Source organism: Phaethon aethereus, assembly GCF_964289735.1.
Source record: "Phaethon aethereus genome assembly, chromosome: 12".
Lineage (NCBI taxonomy): Eukaryota > Metazoa > Chordata > Aves > Phaethontiformes > Phaethontidae > Phaethon > Phaethon aethereus.
In genome coordinates, this window is record NC_138588.1 from 21231778 (window position 1) to 21258543 (window position 26766).

General features: G+C 64.2%; 1 protein-coding gene across 1 annotated transcript; it reads left to right on the top strand.

Annotated features, from left to right (window-relative positions):
- Positions 1-420: 420 nt before the first annotated feature.
- Positions 421-25974, top strand: CSPG4 (chondroitin sulfate proteoglycan 4; the record flags this gene model as incomplete). The annotated part of the gene is made up of 10 exons (XM_082005441.1): positions 421-505; positions 12942-13105; positions 13645-17226; positions 17517-17996; positions 18408-18584; positions 21836-22034; positions 22248-22382; positions 22547-22701; positions 23514-23697; positions 24071-25974. 10 exons carry the CDS (start codon positions 421-423, stop codon positions 25972-25974), a joined length of 7065 nt encoding a protein of 2354 aa, XP_081861567.1.
- Positions 25975-26766: the final 792 nt, after the last annotated feature.

The window sequence follows — 26766 nt, forward strand, 5'->3', positions numbered from 1 at the left end:
TCGTCTGGGTCCGCGTGGACACCAGGAGCCGGTTTTGCTATCCCCAAGGAAGCCACGGACGCCCGGCGTCGCCCGGAGCAGGCGGTGCCTCCGGAGCCACCCGTCGCGCCCGGCGTCGGGCTCCTTCCCCCGCGGCGGCGGCGGCCGCGCCCCCCTCGCCTCGCCCCGGCGGGAACAAGGGCGCTTTGAGCGGCGGGTGGGCGGCGGGCGGGCGGGGGCCTCTAGCCCTTTAAGAGAGAAAATTGACTTTGTAATCCGAGCGAATTCCTCCTTTCTGACAGGCGGGAGAAGTTACGGGTCCCTCCCTCGCTCCGCTTTATTAAATATAGTAGTAGCGGCAGCCCTCGCCTGGAAGCGGGCGCTGGCGGAGGCTGTGCCGTGCCCGGAGCCCGAGCCGCTGCTCCAGCCCCGGGGGACGCCATGGGTGCCCGAGGTGGCATTGCCACGCTGCTGCTGCTGCTGGCCTGCCAGCCGCTGCCCCTCCGCGGGGGACCCCCGGCCGGAGGTAAGCCCCATCCCGCCAGCCCACCCGAGGCACGGCGCGGCGGGAACGCCGGGGAGAAAGGCTCGGCTTTGGATGCGCGGGGTGGGCTGGGAGGGCTGGGAACCCAGCGTGGGGCGGTGCAGGCACCCATGGGTGCAGGGTGTCCCTCCCCGAGGTGCGGGGGGCCTGTTGCCGAGCTGGCAGGAGCAAGGAGGGGCACTGCCTGTTTTCGGCAGGGGGTTTGGGCCGGGTTGCCCCGAGGGAAAGGCCAAGGGAGGGGAGCGGGGCTGCTAAGCCCTCCGTGGCTCTCGGGGCGCAGCGAGCCCAGGCTGTGCCTGATGCTTTCCCCGGGGGCACACGCAAACATGGGGCTGGGCGGGAGGGCACAGGCGGGAGCCGCAGGGCTTCGGTCTGCGCCGTGGGCAGCGCACGGGAGAACGGCACCTTCCCCGCGCCGCCGAAGCCCCGCGCCGCGGGGACGGAGCCCGGGCGGCTCCGGCAGCCCCGGCAGCGAGAGCCAGCCCTCCCTGCCCATGTTTGGCCTTGCCGCAGTAGCTGCCTGCGAGGGCAGCCCTCCGCATCGCGGAGCAGGGGCTTGCGTGGTGCTGGTGGGAAGGAAGGAGCTGGGCAGCCTTTGCCGGGGTGTGTGTCACCTCCCGGCTCTGCTCCGTCTGTCTGTCCCGTGCGCCCGGGGCGGCCGGCTGCATGGGGCGAGGGGCTCGCCTCTCCTGCCGGCGCAGCCCCAGGGGGGCGCGGGATCGCCCCTCGGGTGACGGGGCACCCGGGACCATGGCGGGCTGAGGGTTTCCCCCCAGGAGAAGGAGGCACGGTGCCGCAGGACGGGCTGGCCCCCGGCGGCGGCGAGGGCAGGGGACGCTGCACGGGGACAGAGCCGGGCAGAGGGGTTATTGCAGGGCACGGGCCGGGCGCGGAGCCGAGCGGGTGATTTATACCCGGTTTTCCTCACGAAGCGGCCAGGTCTGACCACCCGGCTCTCGGCGCGGTGGCGTGCCCTGCCTCCGCGTCCCAAGGGCTACCCCGCAGCCCCGCTCCCGCCCCTGCTCGGGGACGCGTGGACCTGCGGTGGCCTGAGCCTCGGCAGGGTCTGCGGGGTCTGGGCGCGGGTCTCGTCCTGCCCGGGACAGGGCTGCGCCTTAGCCTGACCCTCCAAGCCGTGCTCGGGGTCTAACCGGCCATTTGCACGGCGTCAGCAGCGCCCGCAGCTTCAGAAGTGGAAGGGGGTTTAAAAACCACTTTTTCCCCCCCTAACTCACCCCCAAAATAATGTAACATTTCACTGAGCAGTTTCTCTTCCCCAAACCTCCCCCTGGGCACGGGGGCTCTGACCAGTGGCCGGGCAGGAGCTTGCTCCAGGCGGTTTCCAGAGGAATTACTGACCACCTCTGATCTTCTGCTCCCCAACCATCTTCTGCTTCCGAGCCTGTGTCAGTGTGAGGAGGAGGAGGATGACCCCAAGGCCCAACCCTGTGGCCCTCAGCAGCTGCAAGGTCCCTGCAGGTCCCTTGTTGTCCCCGTTCCCTCCCCAGTGAGCAGGTGGCATCCAGAACATGCTCCTCTCCTTCCCTCCTGCCTTGTTCCTTCTTTTTTTGCCGTGCACCAAAATGTGAGGATGTCTGCCAAGCCACAGGGAAAAAAAAAAATCCCTTTTGTTAATAAACAAAGTGGTCTTCTTCCTTCCAGCCCTGACCTTTCCATCCCGGGCAGGGATTTCACCACGTGGAGCCGTTGCCTGCTCGGGTGTCCAGGATGGCTCCCAGGGCTGCCCTGGCATTCCCGAGCTCTTTCACGGCGAAAGGGGTGGAGCAAACCCAAAAACCAGCACGTGGCTTTCACTGGCACCTGCCACCCCCCCCCCCCAGATTCCCCCCAGGTAACACCACCCGTGGCCGGGGCACCACTCCAGGGATCAATGGGCACCTGCCCGGCATGGACCCACGGGGCGGGGAAAGCAAAAAAGGTTTTACATCCATTTTCTGATGCTGGGGACAGTTTCCGCGCCCAGCCGAAGCAGACATGCCAGCAGCAACCCCCGGGCAGCCTCCCGTAAGCCCCATCCCCTCGGGAGCATCCCTGCTGAGACCACCAGCGCCCGTGCCGGGTGTTCCCACAGGCTGGGACATCCCTCCATCCACACCAGGGAGAGTCGAACCAGCCATCAGCAGCGTGCCGGACACGGGGCTGGGGACAGACTTGTTTTTTAGGGGCGAAACCTGTGGTTTTTGTTGCCTCTAAAGCCAGGTCCAGGGGGGGCCTGGGCATTCTGCCCGGCCCGAAACGGAAAGAGTCACCCTGCACGTCAACAAACACCAGATTATATCAAAAAGAAAAAATGTTCATAAAACTCGTCCTCTTGACATCTGAGTGTGAAGCGCTAGTAAACTGTTTCAGACGGCCTGGCTCTCCTCCGGTTCCCAGTGAGCTCATCCGCGGGCTGAGCTCCCCCTTCCCCAAAAACCTCGCTGGGGCTTTGTAGTGAGGACGGGTGCGGGGGGAAGAAGGGACTGCACGCGTCGGGTCCCTGTGAGCAGCTCTCACCCCGAGTTTCCAGCAAAGGGGCGCAAAAAACGTGACCCTCAAGTCTCGGGTGGACCCCCAGCAGCGGCGATGGGGGTCTCAGGTAGGCAAGAGGGACCCCGTCTCGCCCGCGGCTGCCCCGTGCCGGTACCTGCCCGTGGGCAGGGAACGGCGTCTGCCCCAGGGCACCCTTTCCCCCCCCCCCCCACTTTTGGAAATCCGACCGATTTACTCAAACTTTCTTCTTTGTGAATGCGCCACATGTTTTGAGGTCATAGTTCCAAGCAGCTGGAAAAGTTTCCAGCTGATGGGAAAGAACAGGAAAAAGGCTGAAAAGGGGGGAGAATGCAAACTGGTATCGTGGGAATCGGGGAGGAATATTCTCATCTCACTCTTATATTTAGCAACAGAGGGCTGCGGGCAAATATATAATAAGCGCATTCCTCCAAGATCGCAGGACAGGGTTAAGCTCACCCGGAGGAGTGAACGTCAGGTTGAAGGCTGGACAGTAACAGGACTTGGGAGGCGGCAGGCTAACGCTGTCTGTGTGCCTAAATAAAGCTCAAAGCACAGACTGTTCGCAACAGGCGTTGGCTCAGCCCAGCCTCGGCTCCCGGGGGCCGCTCCCTCGGCCCTTTCCAGGTGCCTGGAGGAGCCGGGCTCCGGCTTGTCTCCTTTTTGGGAAGCCAGCCTCCCCGAGCGTTAGCATCGCCCCAGCCTTCAGCCTGGAAAGCCCTAGAAACTCCCCGGCTCATATTTGCAGGCTTCCCAGGTCTTGCCTGGGCATGCCAGGCCGTTGCCACGTGCCCAGGTCACCCCAGCAGGCACAAGGCAGGTCTGCACCCAGCCAGCCCCTTCCCCACCCCGTATCTCCAAACCTCCTGGAGATGCGGAGTGCGGCGGCTGCCCCTCGGAGACCCTTCGTTCCCAAACCAGCCCTTCCCCGAGCTCCCTGTCCCCATCACGCCTGGCACCTGCGCGTGGTTGGGTGCCCCGTAGAGTTTTTCTAGGGGAAACGCTGAGTTATCATCGTTCTCCCCGAGTGGGAGCGGACATGCCGGCATGACGCTCGTTTGACTCGCGATGTTTGCGAACGGACCCGAGGCTTTTTCTTGATCTGCCGCAGCCAGAGAACCCGCTCTGCCCCGTTGCAAAGCCAAGGGCTGCTTTGCAAAGCGGAGCTCAGAGTGGGCGCAGCTCCGGATTCCGCAAAGTTGGGCTTAAAACCAGAGGGGCAGGACTGCTGCAGCTCTTCCCGACCCCGGGATGGGGAGGATGTCCGGCTCATCCCCAGGACAGACCAAATAGGGCCTCCGAGCATCCTCCTGCCAGCCGGCAGCGAAGTGGGGTGAAAGATGTTTACGCCCCATGCCCGGGGTCCCAGAGGGTGATAAATTCCCACTTTCCATCCTTCCCGCCCGGATGTGCCGCCCGCGCCCGTCGTGCGTCGCCCCGTGCAATGCCTCCGGGAGCTGCCCTGCGCCCAGCGGCTGCTCTCGGCTGCCGGACAGCCGGACAGTAGCAGGCAGAAAGCATCCCAGGGAAGGGAGGGCACTGCCAAAAATCAACGTGAGCGGAGAAAGTCATGGGGCAACCAGCATGGTTTGGAGGGGGCCGGTCCCATCACATGCCTTCAAGCCAAGGAGAGAGGAGAGGAACATTCATCCGCCACCGTGACTCACTGGCTGTTCAAGGAGCCTTTGTGGGCTGTGAGTCAGCTCGGGACGGCCCCCGTGCAGCCCTGCTGCTTCTTTTGCCCAAATCTTGGCTTTCTGGTGGTTGTTTTCCCACCCTGCGACAGGCGGGCAGGGGGAAGGGAGGTGAGGGAGGGGGGCTTTTGGGGTCAGACCCCCCGGCTGCTTGCGGTGCGATCCCCAGGCATCTTAACGGACGCTCCCCCCCGCCCCGTTATCATGCCGTAAGCCCCCCACGGTGCTCCCCAGCACATGGGCAGAAAGCGAGGGGGGGGGTCAGGAGGAATTTCCCATTCCCTTTCCCAGCCTCTGGCTGGGCTTCAGCCGGGCCTCAAGGTTTTCTGCATCCCATCCCACAGAAATTTCTGGGCCCACCAGGGTCATTTCCTCTGGGAGCCGGGGAGGAGAGAGGGAAGTTTTGGCCTGAGGTAGACGTGGCTGAGAAAAGCCTCCTGTCCTGCCCCGCAGCCCTGGGAGGGGATGCGCGCGCCCGCTTCCACACCCCCACGGCCCCACGCGGCCGGCTATACCTTCCCCCCGCGCTAGAAATAGAGCAGGCATTTATTTTCTCTATAAACATCACCCCGCCGCTCGTTTCTTGGAGACGGGAAGGCTGGGGGGGATAAGAGGGGTGGGAAGGGGGAGGCAGGGTGGGGAGAGGGACCTCCAAAAGGGAGAGGAGAGGAGAGGAGAGGAGGAGAGGCAGAAATTTCATCTCTAGAAAAGGAAAAAAGAAAATACTCATTTTCTTTTGCAGTTAGAACTGCAAGGCAGACAATATAGCATGTCAACCCCAGATGAACCCCCAAATACCCTCTCATTCCCCTTCCACGCTGCCAACACCCTTCCCTGTCCGTGCAGACGCTTTTCTTTGCCCCTCGCAGCAGCCAGCATCACCGAACTCCCATCCTGGCCACGGGACTTGTAGCCCCACGGGGTGCAGGGTGCTGTGGGTGCGGCCCTGCCCAGCATGGCTACAGCCAGCTCACCCCAAGCTGCACATTATAAAAGCTCCTTCCCGACCCTCGAGGACCGCGCCGGACGCTGAAATTAAAGCCGGCAGGTAGCTCCCGGCAGAGCTTCAGCAGCTCCCTCCATGCGGCGCTCCTGCCCATCCTTCCCACCCTCGCCCCAGCTTTGGCCGATAACCCCCTCCCCATCCAGGGCTTCAAGAGCCGTTTGACACCAGCGAGGCTGGGAAACCTCTGAGCCTGGGGGGCTGGAGCGGGCCCCTCTCCGGCGGCCGCCACGCTGCTTGTTGGCGGTGGGCGAGGGTCGCGCCGGCGACGTCCAGCCGTTCTGGGGATGCCGGCGAGCATCCCCCGGCCGGGGCTCCGCCGCTCCCCGCTGCCGGCTCCCTGGAAGGCCGGAGATGGGCTCGGGAACGGGCACTGGCTCTGTCGGGCGGGCAGGGATGGGATTCAGTGATCCGCAGGCGGGACATGTGCCCTGGGCGCCCTGCTCCCCAGTATCCCAGCCTCCAGGCCACACTCCCTCCAAGGACCCCCCGCTACTCCGGCGCGGGGCTGGCCGGGAGCGTCCCCTCGTGTGCCACCGCGTGCCCTCCCGCAGGTCTGCGAGCCCTTCCCTCGCCGGGCGGGCAGCCGCCGGCGCGGAGCCGGAGCAGGGAAAGCTGTGGGAGCGCGGGCTGGGATGTGCAGGGTGGAGCTGGAAAACCTGCCAGCCGGCGAGAGGGGGAGACGGCTGGGGAGGAAGAAAGAGCAAGAAAGAGAAGGGGAAAAAATAGAACAAAACCCGACTTGGGATGGTTTGGAAACCATGTCCTCTGGGGCTGACACAGTATTTCCAGGCCAGCTCCTCCTGGCAGCGGGAGCCCGAGCGAGCCTGAGTCACGCTGCAGGGGACGGCACAAAAGCCCCATTGAGCCTCCCGCTTCCCCAAATCCTCCCACTTTCTCCCCCCCGCTTCGCTTCCCAGGGCAAAAACTCCAACCGCCGCTTCCAGCTCGGTCTTCTTCCTTAAAGCCTCTCCAGAGGCGTTCAGCCACAGTTAAAAGCTCTCCATCCCCGCTCCCGCCGGCGCCAGGCTCCGGGGGGGCTCGCCCCGGGGATGCCTCCCCCCAGCCCTCCCTCGGGGCACCGTCACCCTCGTGGGGGGGTGCAGCCGGTGCGCGGCCGCGGCAGCGCCGGCTCCTTGCCCTCCCCTCCGTGGCTCTGCATCTGGCCGAGCAGGAGAGCGCAGGAAATACCATCAGCTTTAGGGCTGCTTGAATCATCGTGAAACCACGCCGGAGAAGCGAGGGCTGGAGCTCCAGAGCTCCAGCCAAGCCTCCTGGACCCCGTTTTATGGCCTCCGGCGATACTAGCTCCTTCACGGTGCTTCGTAAGGACGGGGAGGCAGGCAGGAGCAGGCACACGTGTCGGGCAGGGGGTCGAGGGCTGGCGGGACGCGGGGTGACACGGGCAGCCCCGCTGCCGCGCAGCGCGGGATTAAGCAGGGGCCACGTTTTCCTCCGACCCCCAAGTCCGTGGGCTGCAAAAAGGCTTTTTTTTTTTTTCCCTTTTTCTTTTTTCCTTTCCCCGAAGCTGTCGGGGGGGAAAGCGAGCGGGAGAGCAGCTGGCGGGGGAACGGGGAGAGGATAAACACAGGCGGAGGGTTTGAAAGCGGCGCGGCGCAGCCAGAGGTAGGGGCGGATGATCCGCTTCGGGAGCAGGGGCCGGCGGGATGGGGTGGGGGCGAAGCAGAGCACCCCGGCCCGGGGGCTCTCCTCCCGCGCCCGAAACAAGGGTGATGGCCGCTTCTGGCGGTCGGCAGCCCCGGGGAGGGCGATGGGCCACGGCTCTGCCGGCGGTTTCCCGGGTGCTGCTTTCCAGCAATCTCCGCTGGCCGGCACTCCTGGAAAGCGCCGGCCCCGGAGAGCCCCGCTGCGAGGGAGGGCCAGGTGGAGGGCGGGAGGCAAGAACTAGAGCTCTCGTTCCCGTTGCCGGGGTTTGGGAAGCACACACGGCCCTGGCTTGGGATGTGGGAGCCGCCGAGTCAGGGAGGATAAAACCTGGAAGCAGGGATAAAGGGAAAAGGCCCTCCCCCGTGCCGGGAGCTATCACACCGGGGATGGATCCGTGCCGATGACGCCCCACCCTGTAAATCTCGAGGCTGAACCCCAGGAGCAGGAGAGTGGGGAGAGGCTTCTCCCGGGGCAGGGGCTGTTTGCTGGGCTGGCTCTGCCCCATCCCAAATGCCCGAGTCCACCCCGGGGGCAGCCCCACGCCGCCTGCGGAGGAGCGGGACCATGCGATGTCCCCGAGGTCCCCGCTGGGCTCGGGTGCCATCGCTGCAGCCCGAGACCGGCTCGTGTGTGACCCATCTCCGTTGCACTGGGGTTGCCTTGCTGCGGAGAGCCGGACGGGCGCTCAGCCCTCCCGCCGCACCCAGGCACCCGCCTGGGTCTCTGGGCATCCCCGAAGGCAGCAGCCCGCCCCCCCCCCCGGCATCCCCTCCTCCCGGCAAAGCCCCAGCCAAAGCCGAGGGCCGCTCCGCAGCGGCCGTGTTTGCCTTAGCCTGCCTCGCAAGCTGCTCATTTCCTCCCCCGGCCATAAATAAAACCACGGCGTAAAACGAAGGGAACGTGTAACATAACGAAGCCTTTCTCAGAAAGCCCATCGGCTCCCTTCTTCCCCCGGCCCCTCCGCCCCGCGCGGGGACGGGGGCACAGCCCAGCCCCGCCACCGCCCGGGGTGCAGCCGGGGCGGGGGCGGGCCGCGGGTCCCGTGGGGCATCGCAGAGCCGGGCTGGGGATTAGGGAGGCTGAAACCCAGGGCCACCCACGGCGGAGGCAGGAGGGCCGGTCCTGCCCCCCCGCCTGCGCTGGGAGCGGGGACAGGAGCTCATGCGCAGGCTGCGGGGGGACCAGGAGGGGCTCGGGCTGCCAAGCAGCGTCCCCAGGGCTGGGCGGCTGCTCCCAAGCCCCTCCGGTGTTTGCAGCCCCCGGCCCCTCCGGTGTTTGCACAGCCGGTGGGCGCGGCGCAGCACGGCCGGCAACGGGCGAGCTCGCTACCTTATAAAGTCATTAAAATAAATAAAAAACCCCAAACAACCCCAAACAACTCGGAGGGCCTCGAAACAAGCTCCTGAGGCTGCGGAGGAGGAAGGCAGCAGGCTGGCCGTGGGGCGCCCCGGCAGCACCCCGCGCCGGGTTCGGGGGCTCAGCAGCACCGGGCACGCCGCCGGCGCCGGGGCCGCTTGTTGGCATCGTCCGGCGGGCAGGAAGGAGGGCGGCCGGCGGGCTGGCCCGCACCAGCGGCTGCACAAGCCCAGGGCTGTTCGGGCAACAAGGAGCCTTCACTCCCCGGCTGTTTTTCCACCCTCAGAAAACCGGTGTGGCCGGGGCGGGAGGCGGCTGCGAAGACAGAGAGTCTTTCAGGGGGACGCGTGTGCCTGCGCGGGGCTCTCCTGGCACCCGCGCCGGTAATTAAAGAGCTGCTTTAACGAATTCCAGTCCCCTCCCTACAAACACACACGGGGCCACCGGCCCCGGGCCCCACCTGCCCCCCACCGCAGCCTGAATGAAGCCTTGTTGAGCCGGCCAGCCTCTCCCCGGCACCGTGCCCCCCGCTCCCCGGGCAGGGCTTTCTCCGCTCCTTCCTCCTCAGCCTCGGCACCCTCCTCCGGGCAAAGCGACGGGAGGCCCTGCAGCCCCTCAGGAACTCGCTTGTATCCCCCACGCAGCCATGCACCCCGCGCACGCCCCAAAGCGCGTCCAGCTGGCCCGCGGGCAGGGCTGGGGGTGCCCCCAGCTGGGCTAGGAGCCTGCGGGTGGGGAAGGCATCCATCCCCCGGCTCACGTTTCCCCCAGCGCACCCGGGAGACGTCTTCCCCGCTCCGAAAAACCCTCACGCCCCACGCCGGTTCGCTCTGCAAACCCTCACGCCGAGCTTTGCGAGCGCTTTCCCTTGCCCGGGCCGGGAGCTGGCTCCTCCGTGCTCCTACGTGCCGGGGAGGAGGTGGGAGAAGTTTGTGTGCTGAGATGTTAAAACATGGAGGAGAGCCCAAACTGGCTGCTCTGAGCCCCGGAGCGCCCCGGGACCCCCCCAGCCCCGAGCACCCCAGGGCAGACGGAGATCCCTTCCCCTCCACGGTGCTGGCCGGCACCAGGCTCTGCTCCCTGGGCTGCCAGACCCGGCTCGCTCGGGGGCCGTGGTGCCAAAAAAATCCCTGAACACCAAAAACCAGCAACCGGAGAGGCCAAACTCGCCGTCTTTTCAGCTGGAGGAGCAGGCGGAGAGGGCCAAGGCATCGCGGACCCGGCGCGTGGCCGGCAGCTGGGGCAGCACCGGCTCGTACAGAGCCCTCGCTTATTTGCCGGCCCCAGGAGGAGCCGAGCACACCCGGGGCCTCTCTCCCAGCCCCTTGCTAAGAGCTTTTGGCTCATCTCCTTGTTTTTTTCAATGCACAAAGAAAAAAAAAAAACCACCAACCCAAATGACACCGCAGCCTATAATCTGCTGGCTGCTGGCCGGCGGCTCGGAAACTGTGACGGAGGCGCCTCTCGCCTCAGCAACGCCTCTCCATCGTCCCGGCAAGGCAGGGGCAGCGATTTCCTGTGGGACATGGCAAGCTGGGAACGTCAATTATTTTTAGCCAGGGTGAGCAGGACGGCCGGGGTGCCCAGTCCGGCCCACGGCCAGGACACAGGGTCCCGCTGCTCCCCGCGATGGGGGAGGAAGGGCCAGTTCGGGCATCCCCGCTCAGGGATGAGGCTCAGCCTGGGGCACGACGTGCCCACGGTGCGATTCGTGGCACCCTTCGGTCACCTGGGAAAGGTGCTTTTGGATCGCAGGAGTGCATCCGAATGAGGCAGTGCCGGGATGCTCAGCCACAGCCACAGCCGTGGCTGGGTCCCCGGGGGGGTCCCTGCCCTCTCTGTGTGTGCCCGAATCGATGCCACCATCCAAGCGCTGGGGATGGTGCACCCCGTGCCGCAGACGCTCCTCGGGGGCAAAACGCATTTGAACCACTCTCCCCCGCCCCCCCCAAATCCAGCAAGCCGTATTTTCCGCGTCTTTCGCAGCATGGAGGGCAAGGAAGAGGGAAGAGGGAGGTGGAAAGCTGCAAGTCCCTCGTGAAGGAGGAATGCCACCGGTCGAGCGGCACTGGCATCCTGGCCCGGCTGCTGAGCAGAGCGGCCCTGAAATGAAGCGGGAATTTGGGCAAACAGCAGTAACTCGCGCCGTTCTGCTGCCGGAGAGAAACCCCAGCAGCTCCTGGAGCCGGGCAAGGGTCCCTCCTCCCTCCCCCAGCAAACAGCACCGCTCCCCTGGGCACCCGTGCTTTCGGTAACTTCTCCCTGGTAGTGTTTTATGAGAGAAAGAGGAGAGAAAGCATCTCTGGCAGCTTCGGGAAGACCGAGGCGGGACAAAATGTGCTGGCTGCAGGAGCTGCTGCCCCTTGTCACACTGGAGAACAGGCTGGCTGTGCTGGCCTGGCTCCTCCAGCCCCAGAACATGATCCCCAGCACCCATGGGAGCCGCTGCCGGGCCCCTGGGCTGGCAAGGGGAGCTGCCTGCGAGCTCGGTGCCAGCGTGGGCAGGGAGCCCAGCCCCGGCAAAGCTTTCCCACCCCGTGAGAGCAGCAGCTCCACGCCCAGCTGAAGAGCACGTTTTTGGGATGAAGGGAAGCCACAAAACTGGAACGTAGCAAAATCCCAGTGGGAGCTGGAACACGGAGCGTGCACACGCGGGCGAGCCTGGGTGAGAGCCAGCGCATCGCACGCACGCGACGTCTCCGGGGGCCAAACGATATAGCATGCATATGTGCACAGCCACGCGCGTCCGTGCGAGGAGGGAAGAGGAAAATTCCCTTTTGCGACGTGCTGGATCCTTCCCGCGCGCCGAACGCCAGGACAAGGCGGCACCCAGGGCTAGCTGGTTTTGCAAGGACCGCTGGAAGGAGGGAGCAGGTCAGGAGAGAACGGAGCCCTTGGCAGCCCTGTGAAGAATAGCAAAGCCCCTGTGAGTCACTGGCCGGGCCGAAGGGGACGAGGAAGCCGACGTGCCCCATGCCAACGGCAGGCACGAGGGCCGGGAAATGAGCAGGCTTGAGTAAGGCACGCTGGCAGCCCTGCCCCGGGCTGAGCAAAGGGCTTGGTATTAAAGCAGGCGCCAGATATTTCCATGCTGCCATTTCTTCCCTGCCCGGGGCGGGTGGGGGTGACGGTCCCTGCAACACCCATGTTGTTCTCCCGGACGCCAGGAGAAAGCCCAGGCGGGAGATGATTTTTCGTGGGGTCCAGGCAAGGAGGGGTCTCCGTCCCCGGAGGGCTCGGACGAGCGTCCCCCGCGCAGGGCAGCACGGAGCTCGGCTCGGAAGAAAACGCAAAAAGCCAAAGCAGAGTGCTCCAACTCTGCCCCCGCCAGGCAAACCGTCACCCCTAAGGGTGGGCTCGGTTCAAACCCCCCCGCGGCTGCGGAGGGTTTGGGTGCTGGGCTTTTACTTGCTGCACCAGCCCCTGGGCGAAGCCTGCCTGCCGGGGCAGGGGGACCCCGCCTGAGCCCTGCCCCTTCCCACCCCGGCCAGCCCCACAGAGATTCGGGCAAGCGGGAAACGCAGCGGGGGACGCAGCTGTAAGAGCACGCGTGGGTGTTTACAGCCCGACCTCACCATACGGGAGGCTGGTTTCACCCCAGCACCCAACCTCCATCCCCGCCTCCTCCGAAAGAGAGAGGGGTCTTCTGAGTGTTCACGCTTCACCCCGCAAAGGCCAAGTTAACTTTGCCCCGGGTCGCTCTGGAGCTAACCGGGATGAGCGGCCGTGCGTCGCAGGCACACGCGTCTAACACGCGTGTGACGCACACGCACGCGCTGAGCGGGGGGGGGGGGGGGAAAAAGGAGGTAACAAGCGCTCTAAAATGAACCTTGGCCGTGCTTTTTAATTCTGCCCTCTCCCGCGTATGCCCCGTGACACGGTCCTTCACGTCGTGACCGCGTGCCGTTGCGCCGAGCCCCTCCAGGGCTGATGTACGCGGGGCGCGTTCCAGCGGCGGCTTCAGGCGGGAGCCCCGGATTCCGTAGGGTCTCGCATCGGCGTGCGGCTCGCAGGCACACGCGCCTCTTCGGCCAGCGCCGGCGGCGTTCGGATGGTACGGAGAGCGGGTGGAGAGCGGCGTGAAAGCGGCGCTGGGCCCGGGAGGCTCCAGGTTCACAGCGCCCGCCCGGTCGGGGCCTGCGGGAGGGTCTCCTTCCCCGCCTGACCCTCTCCCTTTTCTCCCCAGCCTCTTTCTTCGGGGACGGCTTCGTGGAGATGCCGCTGGCGGACGCCTCGCGCGCGGTGCGGCTCCGCCTGCAGCTGTACACCAGCCAGGGCAACGGGCTGCTCTTCCTGGCCGCCGGCCAGCCCGACCACCTCCTGCTCCAGCTGCGAGCCGGCAGCCTGCAGGTCAGCACCCACCCCCCCCCACCGCGGGCTGGGGTCCACGGGTCCGGGCTTCCTCCGGGGCAGGATGGAGGGGCACGGCACCCCCCCGGGGCCAGACGCCGGCACGGACAGGCACGACCAAGCCAGGGGATGTTAAGGGTTGGAAGAAGAGGGGGCCCCCCCGCCCCGTCCCACCAAGCCCAGCTGGGGCATGGGAAGGGGTCGGGACAGGAGAATAAAATTCCCTCTTGCGGTTATGGAGTCGGCCTCCGCCAGGAAGGAGGAGGAGGGAGCAGCTGAGGCGCGCGGCCCGCCGCTCCCGCGGCCCGCGCCGGGCCACCCGCCGCGCCTAAACCGGAGCGGGAGAGCAAGCCGGAGGGTCTTCCTAAGGGGAGGAAGAGGGCGGGAGGGACAGCAGCGAACAGAGGGACCAAAGCACGCGCGAGCCCCCAGGAGCAGCCCAGGCCTCAGTGGGTACTTCTGGGAGGTGGGGGGGGGTCTCCCGTGCGGCGGGTAACGCCTGGCGTGAGCTGAGCGCTCTCCACGTCCTTCCCCGGCAGGCCAGGCTGCAGCTGGGCTCGGAGGAGGTGACGCTGCAGACCCCGGCGGAGCTGCGGCTCGATAACCTGGCGGTGCACGACGTGGAGCTGCTGGTGGAAGACGGCAGAATGACGCTGGCCATCGACGGCCTCTTCAACAGCTCTGTGGACATCGCAGGGCCCGTACGGGAGCTGGACATCCAGTACGGCCTCTATGCCGGTGGGACAGGCAGCCTTGACCTGCCCTACCTCGCTGAGGCCAGCTCACCCTTCAGAGGTTGCCTCCACTTAGTGACGTTCAACGGCCTGGATGTCCTCTCCCCTCTGTCCTCCGACGGCAGCTCCAAGATCTTCCACCAGGTCCAGGAAGGGTGCAGCACACAGTTCTCTGCGGAACCCGAGGACCCCTTCGGGTTCCTGGGGCCACACTCCTACATCGCGTTTCCCACGTGGGATGCGAGGGAGGAGGCAACCATTGAGTTTGTGATAACGACGAGCGTCACCCAGGCACCCCTCATCTATCACGCAGGGCTGGAGAATGACTTCTTCTACCTGGAGATCTCCAACGGGCGCCTGAGAGGGTTTGTTGAGAAGGGGAACGGCGTCATCGTCCTGCACAACAATGTCTTCATCAGCGATGAGCAGCAGCACTATGTCAAAGTCTACACAGACATCCACAAGTTTGAGATACTGATAGATTACTACGCCTCATCCACATCCAACCGGGGCATCAACAACTACCTGGACCTTCAGGGAAACCTCTTCATCGGAGGTATGAACGAAAAAGCTCTGCAGAGGCTGAGGGAGCATCATCTGGCTTTCATCTCAGTGTGGACCATGACCAACAACTCGTTTGTTGGCTGCCTGGAGGACCTGCGGATAAACCTGCAGAGGAGGAGTCTGCAGGATGCCGTGATCACGAAGGACATCACATCAGGCTGTGGAAAGCAGGAGCACTACTGGGACTACGACGAGGTGTACGAGCAGGACGAGGCACCCACCTCCCCACCTCCAGATGTCTGGTCGGGGGCACCGGGCCTGGTGGTGGAACCGTGCCGGCCAGACAATAGCTTCCCACCCGCCTTCGCCAACATCAGCAGGCTGCTGCACGTCAGCCCCCTCATTGTCTCTGAAGGGGGCACAGCCTATCTGGAGTGGAAACACACCCAGCCAACGGTAGACTTGAGTCTTGCAAACATCCGGCAGTCCCAAATCCTCTTTAGCATCACCAACGATCCTAGGCACGGCCAGCTGGAGCTGGACATTCCTGGGTCCAGGAGCAGAAGGAAGTTTACCTTGTTGGACATTGTGAATAGGAAAGTCAGGTATGTCCACGACGGCTCCGAGGGGCCCATGGACCAGCTGATGCTGGAGGTGACAGTAACTGCCCAGCAAGGGGTCCCCGAGTGCTTGCGGCAAGGGCAGATGTACCTGCTGCCCATCATGATCAACCCCATCAACGATGCCCCACAAGTGATCTTTCCCGATGGGAACCACATGACAATCCTGAAGCACACACGGAAGCACCTGACCACAGACATCCTGCAGGTCCTAGATGATGACACGTCCTGTGATGACCTCGAATTCCAGTTGCATGGTGGCCAGCAGATGGAGGAGGGTTATGTGGAGTATGACTTCCACCCTGGAGTGCCCATTGAGGAGTTCTCCTGCAGGGACCTGGAAACAGGCAACGTAGTCTACGTGCACCAAAGCGGGACAAACTTACAACTCACCTTGCAGGTGAGCGACGGCACAGTCCCAAGCCCCACTGCCACCCTGAGAATCCTTGCCATTGACCCTGACATCCACCTGCGCAACAACACCGGCCTCTCCATCGCCCAAGGAGGGGCTGCGCGCATTACCACAGCCAACCTGTCAGTGGAGACGAATGCCGTGAAACAACGGGTTGCCATCCTGTATGTTCTCACAGAGCCCCTAAGGTATGGTGAGGTCCAGAAGCAAGGGAGCATAGGAGGGGAATGGAAAAAAGTTGAGTCCTTCCACCAGCAAGACTTGGAGCAAGGGCGCATCCAGTATTTCAGCACGGACTCGGAGCACCGGCTGGAAGATGTCATGGAGAGGCTGAGATTCAAAGTCCAGGTGGGGCAGAAAGTCTTGCAAAACAACACCTTTCTCATAAGGATTAAAAGAGCCACCATTAAGATGAGGACCATGGTCCCCCTCCAGATGAAGAACAAGCGGCACAGAAACATCACCAGTAAGGAGCTGGAGGCAATGTTGGAAGACCCAAACTCTGCCCCAGTCCCTTTCCACTACCTGATAATCCAGGCTCCCAAAAAGGGAAACTTGGAGCTGCTCGGCAACAGGCTGACCGAAGGCTTTGGATTTACCCAAGACGACCTGCAAAGAAACCACCTGAGCTACAGCGCAACCATCAGGAACTCTCAGCAAGCCGAGGACGCCTTCCAGTTTCGTGTCCATGCCGGCGAGCAGCACTCTCCCATCTACACCTACACAATCAGCATTGGCGGGGACCCCGATGCACCAGCCCTGACCAACGTCCTCCTGACCGTGCCAGAAGGGGGGCAAGCTGTCATCTCCAAGGACCACTTGTTTGTACAGAGCATGAACAGCATGGACTACCTCTACGAAGTGATTGAGGGGCCAGCACACGGGAGGCTGGCCTGGGCTGCATCCCCCAGCTGGGCCTCCAGAGAGGAGATCATGGAGTTCACCAACGATGATATCCTCCACCGCCGGCTACTGTACCAGCACGATGACTCTGAGACACTGGAGGATGACATCCCCTTCGTAGCGATCAGGCAAGGTGAGGGCAGTGCTGAGCCCGATGCAGAGGAGGTAAGAGGTGTTTTCAGGGTCTCCATCCAACCCGTCAATGACCACACCCCAGTCCAAGTGGTGAACAAGGTCTTCAACGTGGTGCGCAATGGGCAGCACCTGCTGACGACAGATGACATCGCCTTCGCCGACGAGGACTCTGGCTTCTCTGACACGCAGCTGGTGCTGGCGAGGAAGGACATTTTGTTTGGCAGCATCGTGTCTGTCGATGACAGAAGCCATCAGGTCTATCGGTTCACACAGGATGACCTGAGGAAGAAGAAGATCCTTTTTGTCCATTCAGGGGCTGACCGGGGCTGGATCCAGCTACAGGTCTCAGATGGCCTCCACCAAACCACGGCCCTCCTGGAAGTACAGGCGTCAGACCCCTACATCAAAATAGTCAACAACACCGGTCTAGTCATCCGCCAAGGGAGCCGAGGGAGCATCGACTCTTCTGTCCTCAGCCTGGAGACCAACATGGACATCAGGTCAGATGAAGAGATACGGTTCCTGATAACGACCCCCCCAAGGTGGGGGACTGTGCTGAGAGGGGAGCAGCCGGTCGTGGCCTTCTCCCAGAGGGACCTGCTAGCAGGGGAGATCTCCTACCGCCACAACGGGAGCAGGAACACCCGGGATGAGCTCCAGTTCACTGTAGAAGCAAACGAGGTGGTGGTGGAGGACACGCTGGCCATCAGCGTGTTCTTGGAAACCCATCCCAGCCCCCTGCGTATAGTCAACCACAAGGAGATACATGTCTTCCAGGGGGAAGCAGCTGGGATCAAGGAAGAGTCCCTACTGGTGAGTATCCCCTTCTCTAGTCATTCCCCAAGCCTGCATCACTTTCCTGGCCACCAAACCAGGACAGCCACCGGTGGGATTCCATTTTATACCCACCTGCCCACAGCAAAGGGCTCGTGCTCATGTCAGGCTTTGGCCGGGGCAGAGGGGCATGGTCTTGGCAAGAAGGTGACTTGCAGCTTATCCCACAGAGCAAAGCCTCGGGAGATTGCACAGTGGTGGGCTGTGGGGCAGCCCAGCCTCGCAGGCATCAGCCCCCCACTCATGTCTTGTCTCCCCCACACTCCCAGGTGGCCCACGAAGAGATCCTTCCCCAGGACATAGTCTACCTGGTGAGCAGCCCCCCGGCCTCCGGCTTCCTGGCAATGCTTCAGCATGGCCGAGACTTGAATGAGCAGCCCAGCCTGGACCCCATCCAGTCCTTCACCCAGGAGGACATCAACGAAGGCAGAGTCCTCTACCTCCACTCCAAGCCAGAGGAGGAGCACGACCAGTTTGTCGTAGGCATCACGGCCAGCGGTGTAGTCCCGCTGGAGGGGGTGGTGGTGAGCCTGGCCGTGCTCCCCATCACCATCCCCCTGGATGTCCGCAACATCACGGTGCCGGGAGGCGGCTCCGCTACCCTCTCCACAGGCATCCTCAACATCCCCAACGCCTACTACACGGCTCTCGGCGTGGAGTTCAGGGTGCTTGAGCCCCCCCGGTTTGGCACCCTCCTGAACAGCGAACAGCCCGAGGATGGGGGGCTGCACAGCTTCACCTGGAGCGAGGTAGAGCGGCCAAGGGTGCCTGCTTGCCCACCACCCTGCTTTCCCAGGGGGGCTGGGAAGAGCCCGGGGGGGGCAGTGTCCAGCCCCCCAGTGGCACTGGGAGGCTGAGGAGGGCCGCAGGGCTCCTCTCCCCATCGGAGAGCTCTGCCCTTGGGGTGGAGGGGCTCGGGATGGCGGGCTCGGCACACGTCGACCCCCAAGGTGTGCTTAAATGGCCTCGGGGCCGTGGGGCGGGGATGCAGGCAGAGCAGCCGCGCTGGGCTCCAGGTCTGCATCCCGCAGGGATGCCCCGGAGCAAGTGGCAGGCACCCGGCTCCCTCCCTCCTCCCCGGCTGGCGCACAGGTCCCCTCCCCAGCGGGGCTGGTGGTCCGCGTCCTCCCAGGAGGGTCACCCAGACCCCTGCCCCGCAGGTGGAGAAGCAGCGGATCCAGTACAGGCAGGACGGCCCCCGGGCGCAGGCCGACAGCTTCACCCTCCTGGCCAACGCCTCCGAGATGGACCGGCAGAGCCAGCCCAGGACCCTCTTCGTCACCATCCTGCCCCACAGCTCCAAGGGGCCCCGGCTGAGCGTCAACGCCGGGCTGCAGGTAAGAGTGGGATGGATGCCACGGGGATGGGCGGCCACCCCAGCGGGCCCTGGGTGCTCAGCGCTAGGACATCCGAGGGGTGGTCAGCCCAGCGTGGGGACCCCACGGGACCCGCTCCGAGCCCGGTCACGCACCTCCGGGAATTCGGGGGCAGCAGAGCCGGGGGTGCAGACCAGAGGCAGGCGATGGGCTCCGCGGAAGGGAGGCGGTTTCCCAGCGGGGCGAGGCTTTGCCGGAGGCGGAGACCGGGCTGTGCCGTCCCTCCCCGCCGCCGATGCCGAAACCGTCCGCAAGATGGGAGCATCGCCCCGCAGCAGCGCTCGGTGCCTCCCGCACGATGCGCTGCCACGGCGGCAGGCAGCTGCCTGCTGGCAGGCAGCGGGTCCTCGCCTCCCCTTGTCTGAGGGCAGGCAGCCTGCTCACCCTTCCCCAGGTCCCGGAATAACCCCTGGGAGCACGAAGAGCATCTTACCCACGTTTCATCAACCCAGATGGGAAATACGTAGTTTTTCAGGCAGCTTTCACACCTCGCCTCATGCCCATCTCAGTAAAGCAAAGAGCTTTTAGTAAATAGTAGAGCAAATAGGTCTCACCTGCTGCTGAAGTCCCACCTTCTGTCTCAGACACCTCCCTGCCCCGTTCAGCATCACTAATGCAAAGCTGCAGCAAAGAAATTATTAGGAAACATGCAGGAGTGCCAGCCCAGCAGGATTATCCCACCCCCCAGCCCCCAGGCTATCCTCACCCATCCCAGGGTTTCCCAGGCTGGCAGCAGGGAAAGCGGCTCCTTCCATCAGGATCGTTGCACCAGGATCCTCACAGTGGCTTTGGGAATTCCTGGGCTCCGGAGGAGATGCCAGGCACCACCCAGAGACAGGGAGAGCGGCCAGGGCCGCCAGCAAAGTTTGGGGGGTGCCCCCATCCACAGCCAGCCCTGGCTCTGTGCCTGCCTCAGCTACACCCCCATCCCAAAAAGCTCAGCCCCCTCCCAGCAGATCCCTTTTATAGTGCATTGAGTGGTGCCTCCACCATCTGCCCCAGCCGTGCCAAAATCCTGCGCTCCCTGCAGAGAAAGGTTAACCCCTCGACTGCTGGGCCCATGGCAGCTCCTCGTCCCCGCTCCAGAGGCACAAAAGCCCCTCTCTGCTCGCTGAGGACCAGCGCATCCCGAAAGGGCCGCCCCGTGCTGGCTCTGGCGGGGTGGGCCCGAGGCAGGGGAAGCAGGCAGAGCAGGCAGCTCAGTCCCCGGCACGCAGGCAGATGCACAGAGCCCGCCCTGTGCAGGAGGAGGCTCCCTCTCTGCCTTATTTTTAGCCCGTCCATTAGCCCAGTGATTCCAAGGAACTGAGGGAAGCATGTCCTTCGCTCCCAGCCACCATGCTAAAAAAAGGGTGAAAAGAAAGAAGCAGCTCCCAAAATAAACTCCGAGGCAGTGGTGGTCCGTCCATCCGCCTTTCCATTGGGATCTCCCCCTGGCCCTGGGAGGGGTAACCGCAGCCGCCCCGCTGCCCGCGGGAGGGGATCTGGAGCTGGGAAAGGCTCCCTGCTCCCAGCAGGAGCAACGCTAAAGCAACGCAGGGCTCAGGAGGGGCCCGGCCCTGCCGTGTTTGTGCTCCGGCGAGGGATGACTTCAGCGTTTAAAGGTCAAGGCCGGGTCCAGCAGAGAGATTGCACAAAGCCGTTCCCTGCTGCCTGCGCCTGCCAGCTCCAGGGGCTGCGGAGTGCACATGGGGCCGGGGGGACAACAGGCAGGGTTCAGACCCCCAAGCGGAGCTGCCTGGGAAGGAAGATTTGCCCCAAGCAGCTTTTTGGGTTGCCTCGGGAGAAAGGATGGCTGGATGCCACCGAGAGAGAGGCTTCCACTGCCGCACCAAAACACAGGCACACGCTCCCGGCGCTGTTTCGCCGCCTCCCCGCACGCTCTCCCGGAGAGCAGAGGCGACACGGAGGCTGAGCAAACATAATAAGCCGAGTAAGCGAGAGCAGGCACCAGGCGGAAGGCTTTAATAATTCAGAGAGGACAAGGGAGCGCGGCGAAGCGGGTCAGCCGCGGCGGCGCGGGCTCTCGGCGGTGAGCAAAGCCGCGCCGGCCACCGCGTGTGCCCGTCCCCAGCGGGCAGCGGTGCCCCGGGGCCGCCGGTCCCCCCTGCCTGCAAACAGCTCTCCGGGCTTTAACCACAGGGAGTTTTCCTGCGGGTGTGATTGCAATGCCAGCGGGTGCTGAAGTGACCTGGCTGTGGGTGCTGGGGATGGGGAGCAGCCCGAAAGCTCCGGCTGCGAGGGCTTCGGCTCCCGGCCGTGTGTCCGGTGGCGCTTCCCGCATCCCATCTCTCCAAAGCTGCGTTTTCGAGCTCGCCTTCCCACTGTCCCACGGGGACTGCCGAGGGATTTAATTTCACTGCCGGCACCCCACACCCACTCAAGAAATGTTTCGGCTTGGGCCAGCTGAAAACAGCAGAGAAGAGCTGACCTGACCCAGCACGGCCAGCTGAGCAGCTCCTCCAGCGCCCGGGTGTCGTCTCGTGGGGCCGCGGGACTTGCGACGCCGTGGGGCGCAGCCTGCCCCTCCGCCCTGCACGAGCTGCGGCAGGGCGCGGGCCACACGCCCGGCGTTTTCGGGGCATCCTGAGGGGGAAAGGCAGTTCTGGGGAGCGTGGGCAGAGCCTGCCTGGCGGCGCAGGATTCATCCCCGTGGTCTGCCGAGACCCAGATGCGGCACAGGATTAGGAGCGGGGAAAAATTGTTGCCTCCAGCTGGAGAGGGGAGATGCCAGGGCTTTGGGGTGGCAGCGTCCCCGGGGGTGGGTGGGCACCCGCCGCCCAGGGAAGCTGCGGGGTGGCCCTGAGCTCGGCCGCATGCTTGTCATTCCTGGAGGGTTTGCTGGGGCAGCTCGTGGCCTCGCTGCAGCCTTGCGAGGAGGCGGTGGGACGGGTGCTTTGCTGGGAGCACCAGCGAGGAGAAACACCCAGCCGGGGAGGGACGGGGCTGCGGTCGTCACGTACGCAGCAGCAGCTCGGGGGGCGAGTTCGGGGCTTGGGGACGCCACAAAAAGCCTTCCTCCTGCAGAGCAATGGGGAGAGACACCAAAGGCACGAGCCGCGCCAGCACCGAGCCGCCTTCCGTTGCCAGTGCTCGGGGAAACTGAGGCGCGGAGGGGCCTGAGCGGGGACGGGGATCGGGAGCAGGCGGGGAAAGCGGGGAGAGGTGCTGGGGGCATCCCCGGGGGTTGACAGCCTCTCCCTGTCCCCCAGCTGCGGGAAGGCACCGCGGCTGCCATCGGCCCCCACGTCCTGAGCGCCGAGGACGAGGACTCCCCGGCGGAGGAGGTGACTTACTCTATCCAGCCCCCCGCCAACGGGAAGGTGGTGCTGAGGTCGGCGCCCGGCGCTGAGGTCCGGCGGTTCACCCAGGCCCAGATAAACAGCGGCCTCATCCTCTTCGTGCACCAAGGTAGGGCAGGGCCGAGGTGCCCCTGTCCCCTGGTGTCACCCCCAGCCTGAGGGAGGGGACGGCCCAGGCGGGGACACCACGGGAGGGGAGCCCTGTGCCCCCAGGGTGGATGCTAACCCCGTCACACAGCACCCTGGTCCCAACCGTGCCAGGTTAATGGGGGGCTGCAGCCCCTCTGCCCCCCGTAAATGCCCAGCTCTGTGCTTTCCCCAGGGCCGCTGGACGGGGGCTTCGCCTTCGACCTGTGGGATGGCGAGAACCTGTCTCCTGGGCACTTCTTCCTCGTCAGGGCCCAGAGAGAGCCCCTCATCAGCCTGGCCAAGAAGCAGAGCCTCACCGTCTGCCCAGGTGGGTGCGGGCATGTTCCCCGTCCTCCCAGTTCAATGGCAAAACGGGGCCCTTCCCTCCCACACCACCCGCTGCCCGAGCCTGGCTGCTGCCAAGAGATGCCTGTGGCAGAGGCTGCAGGTGGGTGGCAAGGCTGGAAGTCCACGCTCCACGTGTTTTTCCAGGTGCCCGGCAGCCCATCACCAGCCAGAACCTGCAGGCAGTGAGCAACAGCCCTGCCAGCCCCGCCGCCCTGTACTACAGCATCGAGCAAGCCCCGCGCCTGGGCAGGCTGAGCACCTCCCGGGGCCAGGAAATCAGGAACTTCACCCAAGCCCAGGTGAGCTTTTGGCTCCCCGGGACCCTGAGGCACAGCCCTCCCTCACCCCCGCCGCAGCCCGGGGGTCCCAGCCCGAGCCCACTGCCGCCACGGGCAGCCGCACCGTGGCTTCCCCGGCCCTGCCAGCGGCTGCCGAGAGGGATTACAAGCTGCGGCCCCAACACCGACTTTACCACGGCCACCAGCCTTGGATTTAGCGCTGGGAGAGGCTCAGGGAGTTACAATCCCCTTTTCTCAGGCTCCCTCCCTGCTGCAGACCCAGCCATCCTGGCCCGCGGCAAGAGCCAAAGGCGACGCTTTCGCCCCCGCTCCCAGCAGATCCTTGCCACCACCCTTTTCGTACGCAGCCAGGCTTTTGCAGAGCGCACCGGGCTTATTTCTGACCCTCCCGCAGCAGCATGCAGGTTTGCCCGCCCTGCAAGCCCCGCTGTGCTGTGCTCGCCCTCCGAGGCAGCCTGGCCCAGCTCTTGGAGGATGCTGAGCAAGCTCAGCCCTTCCTCTGGAGCTCAGTGCTGGACAGAAGGATCCTGGCAGAGAGGCACCACAAGCTCTCGATGGTGGCTACCATGCTAGGGCTGGTGATGAGCCACATTTCTTACCTAACTAGGGCTTGGCTGCTCCTGCCTGGAGCCGAGATAAGAGCCCGGGGTGCACGCATTGGCTCTAGCACAGCATCACCGGGGTTTTCCCCGGTGCTACAGTGCCCATCACACCAAAGATGAGGCAGATGCCCCCATCTCCCCCGTGGTATCACCCACTGCAGGTATTTATTTTGCCATTTAGCAGAGCTCATTTTTTTATTTTATTTTTAGGTGGACAGCGGGTTGATTTTCTACCAGCACGAGATGCCGGAGAAACCCTTCTGGCTCGCCCAAGATGCCATCCGTTTCCGCGTGGTTGCTCCCACGACCATCTCAGATTCCTTCATCCTCCTCGTGCTGATCTCCTTTGAGGCCAGGTGCCCCCAGCTCTCCACTCAGCTATGGAGAAATGCAGGTAAAGGAAGGAAGAAGCAAGGGACAAAGAAGCTCTCCTGAAGTTTGCACAATCCCCCCGTTCGGGGGGATTGTGCAAACTTCAGGAGAGCTTCTTTGTCCAAAGACACCACTGTGCAATTTGCCATGGCCACCCAAGCACGAGCTTTGATATTACGTCAAGCAGCATCTAAAATTCCATCCGTCCTTTTGCTGGCTCCGTGTAATACTTTCCTCCATCATCTTACCAAACTACTAAGTCCCAGATAATTCTCATCCCTCTCCGTTTCTTTTTCTGCCACATTTTGCTGTCATCTGGGTCTGCTCTCCTCTCCAGCAGATCCTGGCTCTTTCCAGGGATGACAGACTTTTTGGTTTTCCCTTTTTCCCCCCAGGCCTCCAGCTTGCAAGGGCTCAACGGGCAGAGATCAGCACCTCGGTGCTGGATGCCTCCAACCTCCTAAGCCAAATCCCAGACCCCGAGAGCGCTGCACATGATGTTGTCTTCCTGGTGACGAGGCCGCCGGCTCATGGGCAGCTCTTGGTGGCTGGAGTGCCCCTGGAGCAGTCACGGCCATCCTTCCTCCAGTCAGACCTGGCTGCAGGACGCCTGGTGTATGCCCATGGTGGAGACAGCATCTCTGAAGACAGCTTCAGATTTAAGGCTTGGCTCTGGCCCCGGGCGCAGCAGTCCACCCGTCCTCCGCAAGAAGGGGTGGTCATCTCCGAAGCTTTCAATCTAACGGTGACCAGCAGCGGCAAGCCACCGCAGGTGGTGAAGCAGCAGGAAGTGCTGCGGGTCCCACCAGGCTCCGTGGTGACCTTGTCCCAGGCATACCTGGATGTGGCAGACCCATCAGGTTCCCCGGAGGAGATGGTGTACAGCATCCTCCAGAGCCCCCTCGCTGGCCACCTGGCCAATGCGCACAACCCACGGGAGCCCATCAACCGCTTCACCCAAGCGGATGTCAACGCAGGCCACGTGGTGTTTCTTGCCACCAGGAGCCATGGCCAAGGGTCCTTAGCCCTGAGCCTCTCTGACGGCCACCACCCGCCCACCTTGACCTCGCTGGAGATCGAGGTGCTGCCTGCAGTGAGCACCGCGGCCAGCCCGGTGCTGCTGGAGGTGCCCCAAGACGTGAACAGGGCCTCCGTGTCCCGCCATCACCTCCTGGGAGCTGCACAGCTGGGGGCAGGCAATGCCCTGTACCGGATCACCAGGGACCCAAGGTTTGGCCAAGTGCAGGTCAACCAAAAGCCGGCGCGGGGCTTCTCGCAGAAGCAGCTGGACCGCGGGGAGGTGACATTCACCTTCACTGACCTCACCTCTCCCGAGGACAGCTTCCAGTTCCTCGCCATGTCACGGGCAGCCAACAAGACCGGGATGGTGAACGTGACCGTCCGCGCCTTGGTGAAGGCCCAGCCGGGCAGCGTGTGGCCCAGGGGCACCACAGCCCTCCTGGACACCAGCGTCCTCGATGCCAGCGAGCTGGCCAACCGCACCAAGAGCATCCCGGTCTTCAAGATCCGCAGGGCGCCCCGTGGCAGCAGTCTCATCAGGGTCTCCGGGGACCCAGGCCAACCCACCACCCCGATCGAGACCTTCAGCCAGAGCGAGCTGGAGCAAGGGCTGGTGGGGCTGAAGGTGCTGGATGCCGGGGAGACCGACCAGCCCCTGCAGAGCGACGGCTTCGTCTTTGAGCTGGTGGCTGCCGGCGTGCCACCGGCGCTGGCATCCCTGGGGTACAGCATCGAGCCCTACAATGCCTCGAAAGCCTACGGCATCCCCCTGCTCACAGCCCCCCTGGCACCCTCACCCCCTGTGCCCCAGGGCACGGCACGGAGCAGCCCCAACACCAGTGAGCTGGGGATGCCCCCCACTGCCTGGCCGGGCCCCGGTGCCACCACCAGCCCCAGCCCGGTGGAGGAGGGCACCTTCCTCAGCTTCATCGAGGCCAACATGTTCAGCATCATCATCCCCATCTGCCTCATCTTCCTCCTCCTGGCTCTCATCCTGCCCCTGCTCTTCTACCTGCACAAGCGCAACAAGACGGGGAAGCACCATGTTCAGGGCACACCCTCCTCCAAGGCCAAGAACGGGGCTGTGCCGGACCAGGAGACCTTCCGGAGGACGGACCCCAACCAAGGCATCCCCCTAACGACTGTCAACGCCCTGGAAGGCAAGGGCACAGGTTCCCCCGCCCAGGGTGGGGGTCCCGGGGCACCGCCGGACCCCGAGCTTCTCCAGTACTGCCGGACTTCCAACCCCCCCTTGAAAAACAACCAGTACTGGGTGTGAAGGACTCAGGCGTGGGGGCACGAGACCACCTGGGGGTCCGGACCCTCCCGGAGCACCACCAGCCACCTCCTCCCGGCTCTCCTCCTCCTCCCTGGGAGCTGGCATCCCACGGATGCAGGAGGTCCCTGGGGATATGGGGGCTGCTGGTCCAGCCCAGCCGGGAGCCCCAGTTCTCTAGGCGGCTTGGGGCAGGGGAGGGGGGCACTGCATAGGCAAGTGGGGGCAGGCAAAATGCCCGAGCATCCCTGGGGAATGCTGACTTCGGGCGCTCATTTGGACCACCCAACGGTGGCCGCAGTGCTGGAGGGGACTTGACGGCCCTGGTCCCCGCCGAGCCATCGGCGGCTCCTCCGCGGGGGTGTTTGCCGCAGGAGGGAGGATGAGGAGCGGCTTGCGCTGAGTCAGGCTGGGGATGAAGCTGCCCAAATCCCCCAGGGCTAGGCGGGCTGAGACACTGGAGCAGAGGCTCGGAAAAAACTCTGTGGCCAACAGAATTTAAGGAGTCCCCACCCACTTGGAAAAAACCCCCGCCTCGCTCTTTCTTTGCGTGCTTGCCCTGTGTTTCACAAAGCAGATTGCGCCGAGCCCCCGGGGGGGTTGCACAACGGGTAGGATGCCGTCGGCAGGGAGGGATGGCAGGCGCTCACCTGGGCAGCGCGAGACCGGAGAGGAGAGTGGAGAACCGGGGCCAGCACGGTTTTCCACCGGATGCCCCAGTATGGCAGAAGCAAACAGAATAAAGCGCCTTCTCCGAGGTGCCTCTCGGTTCTCGTAAGCCCTCTCCCTCGTCTT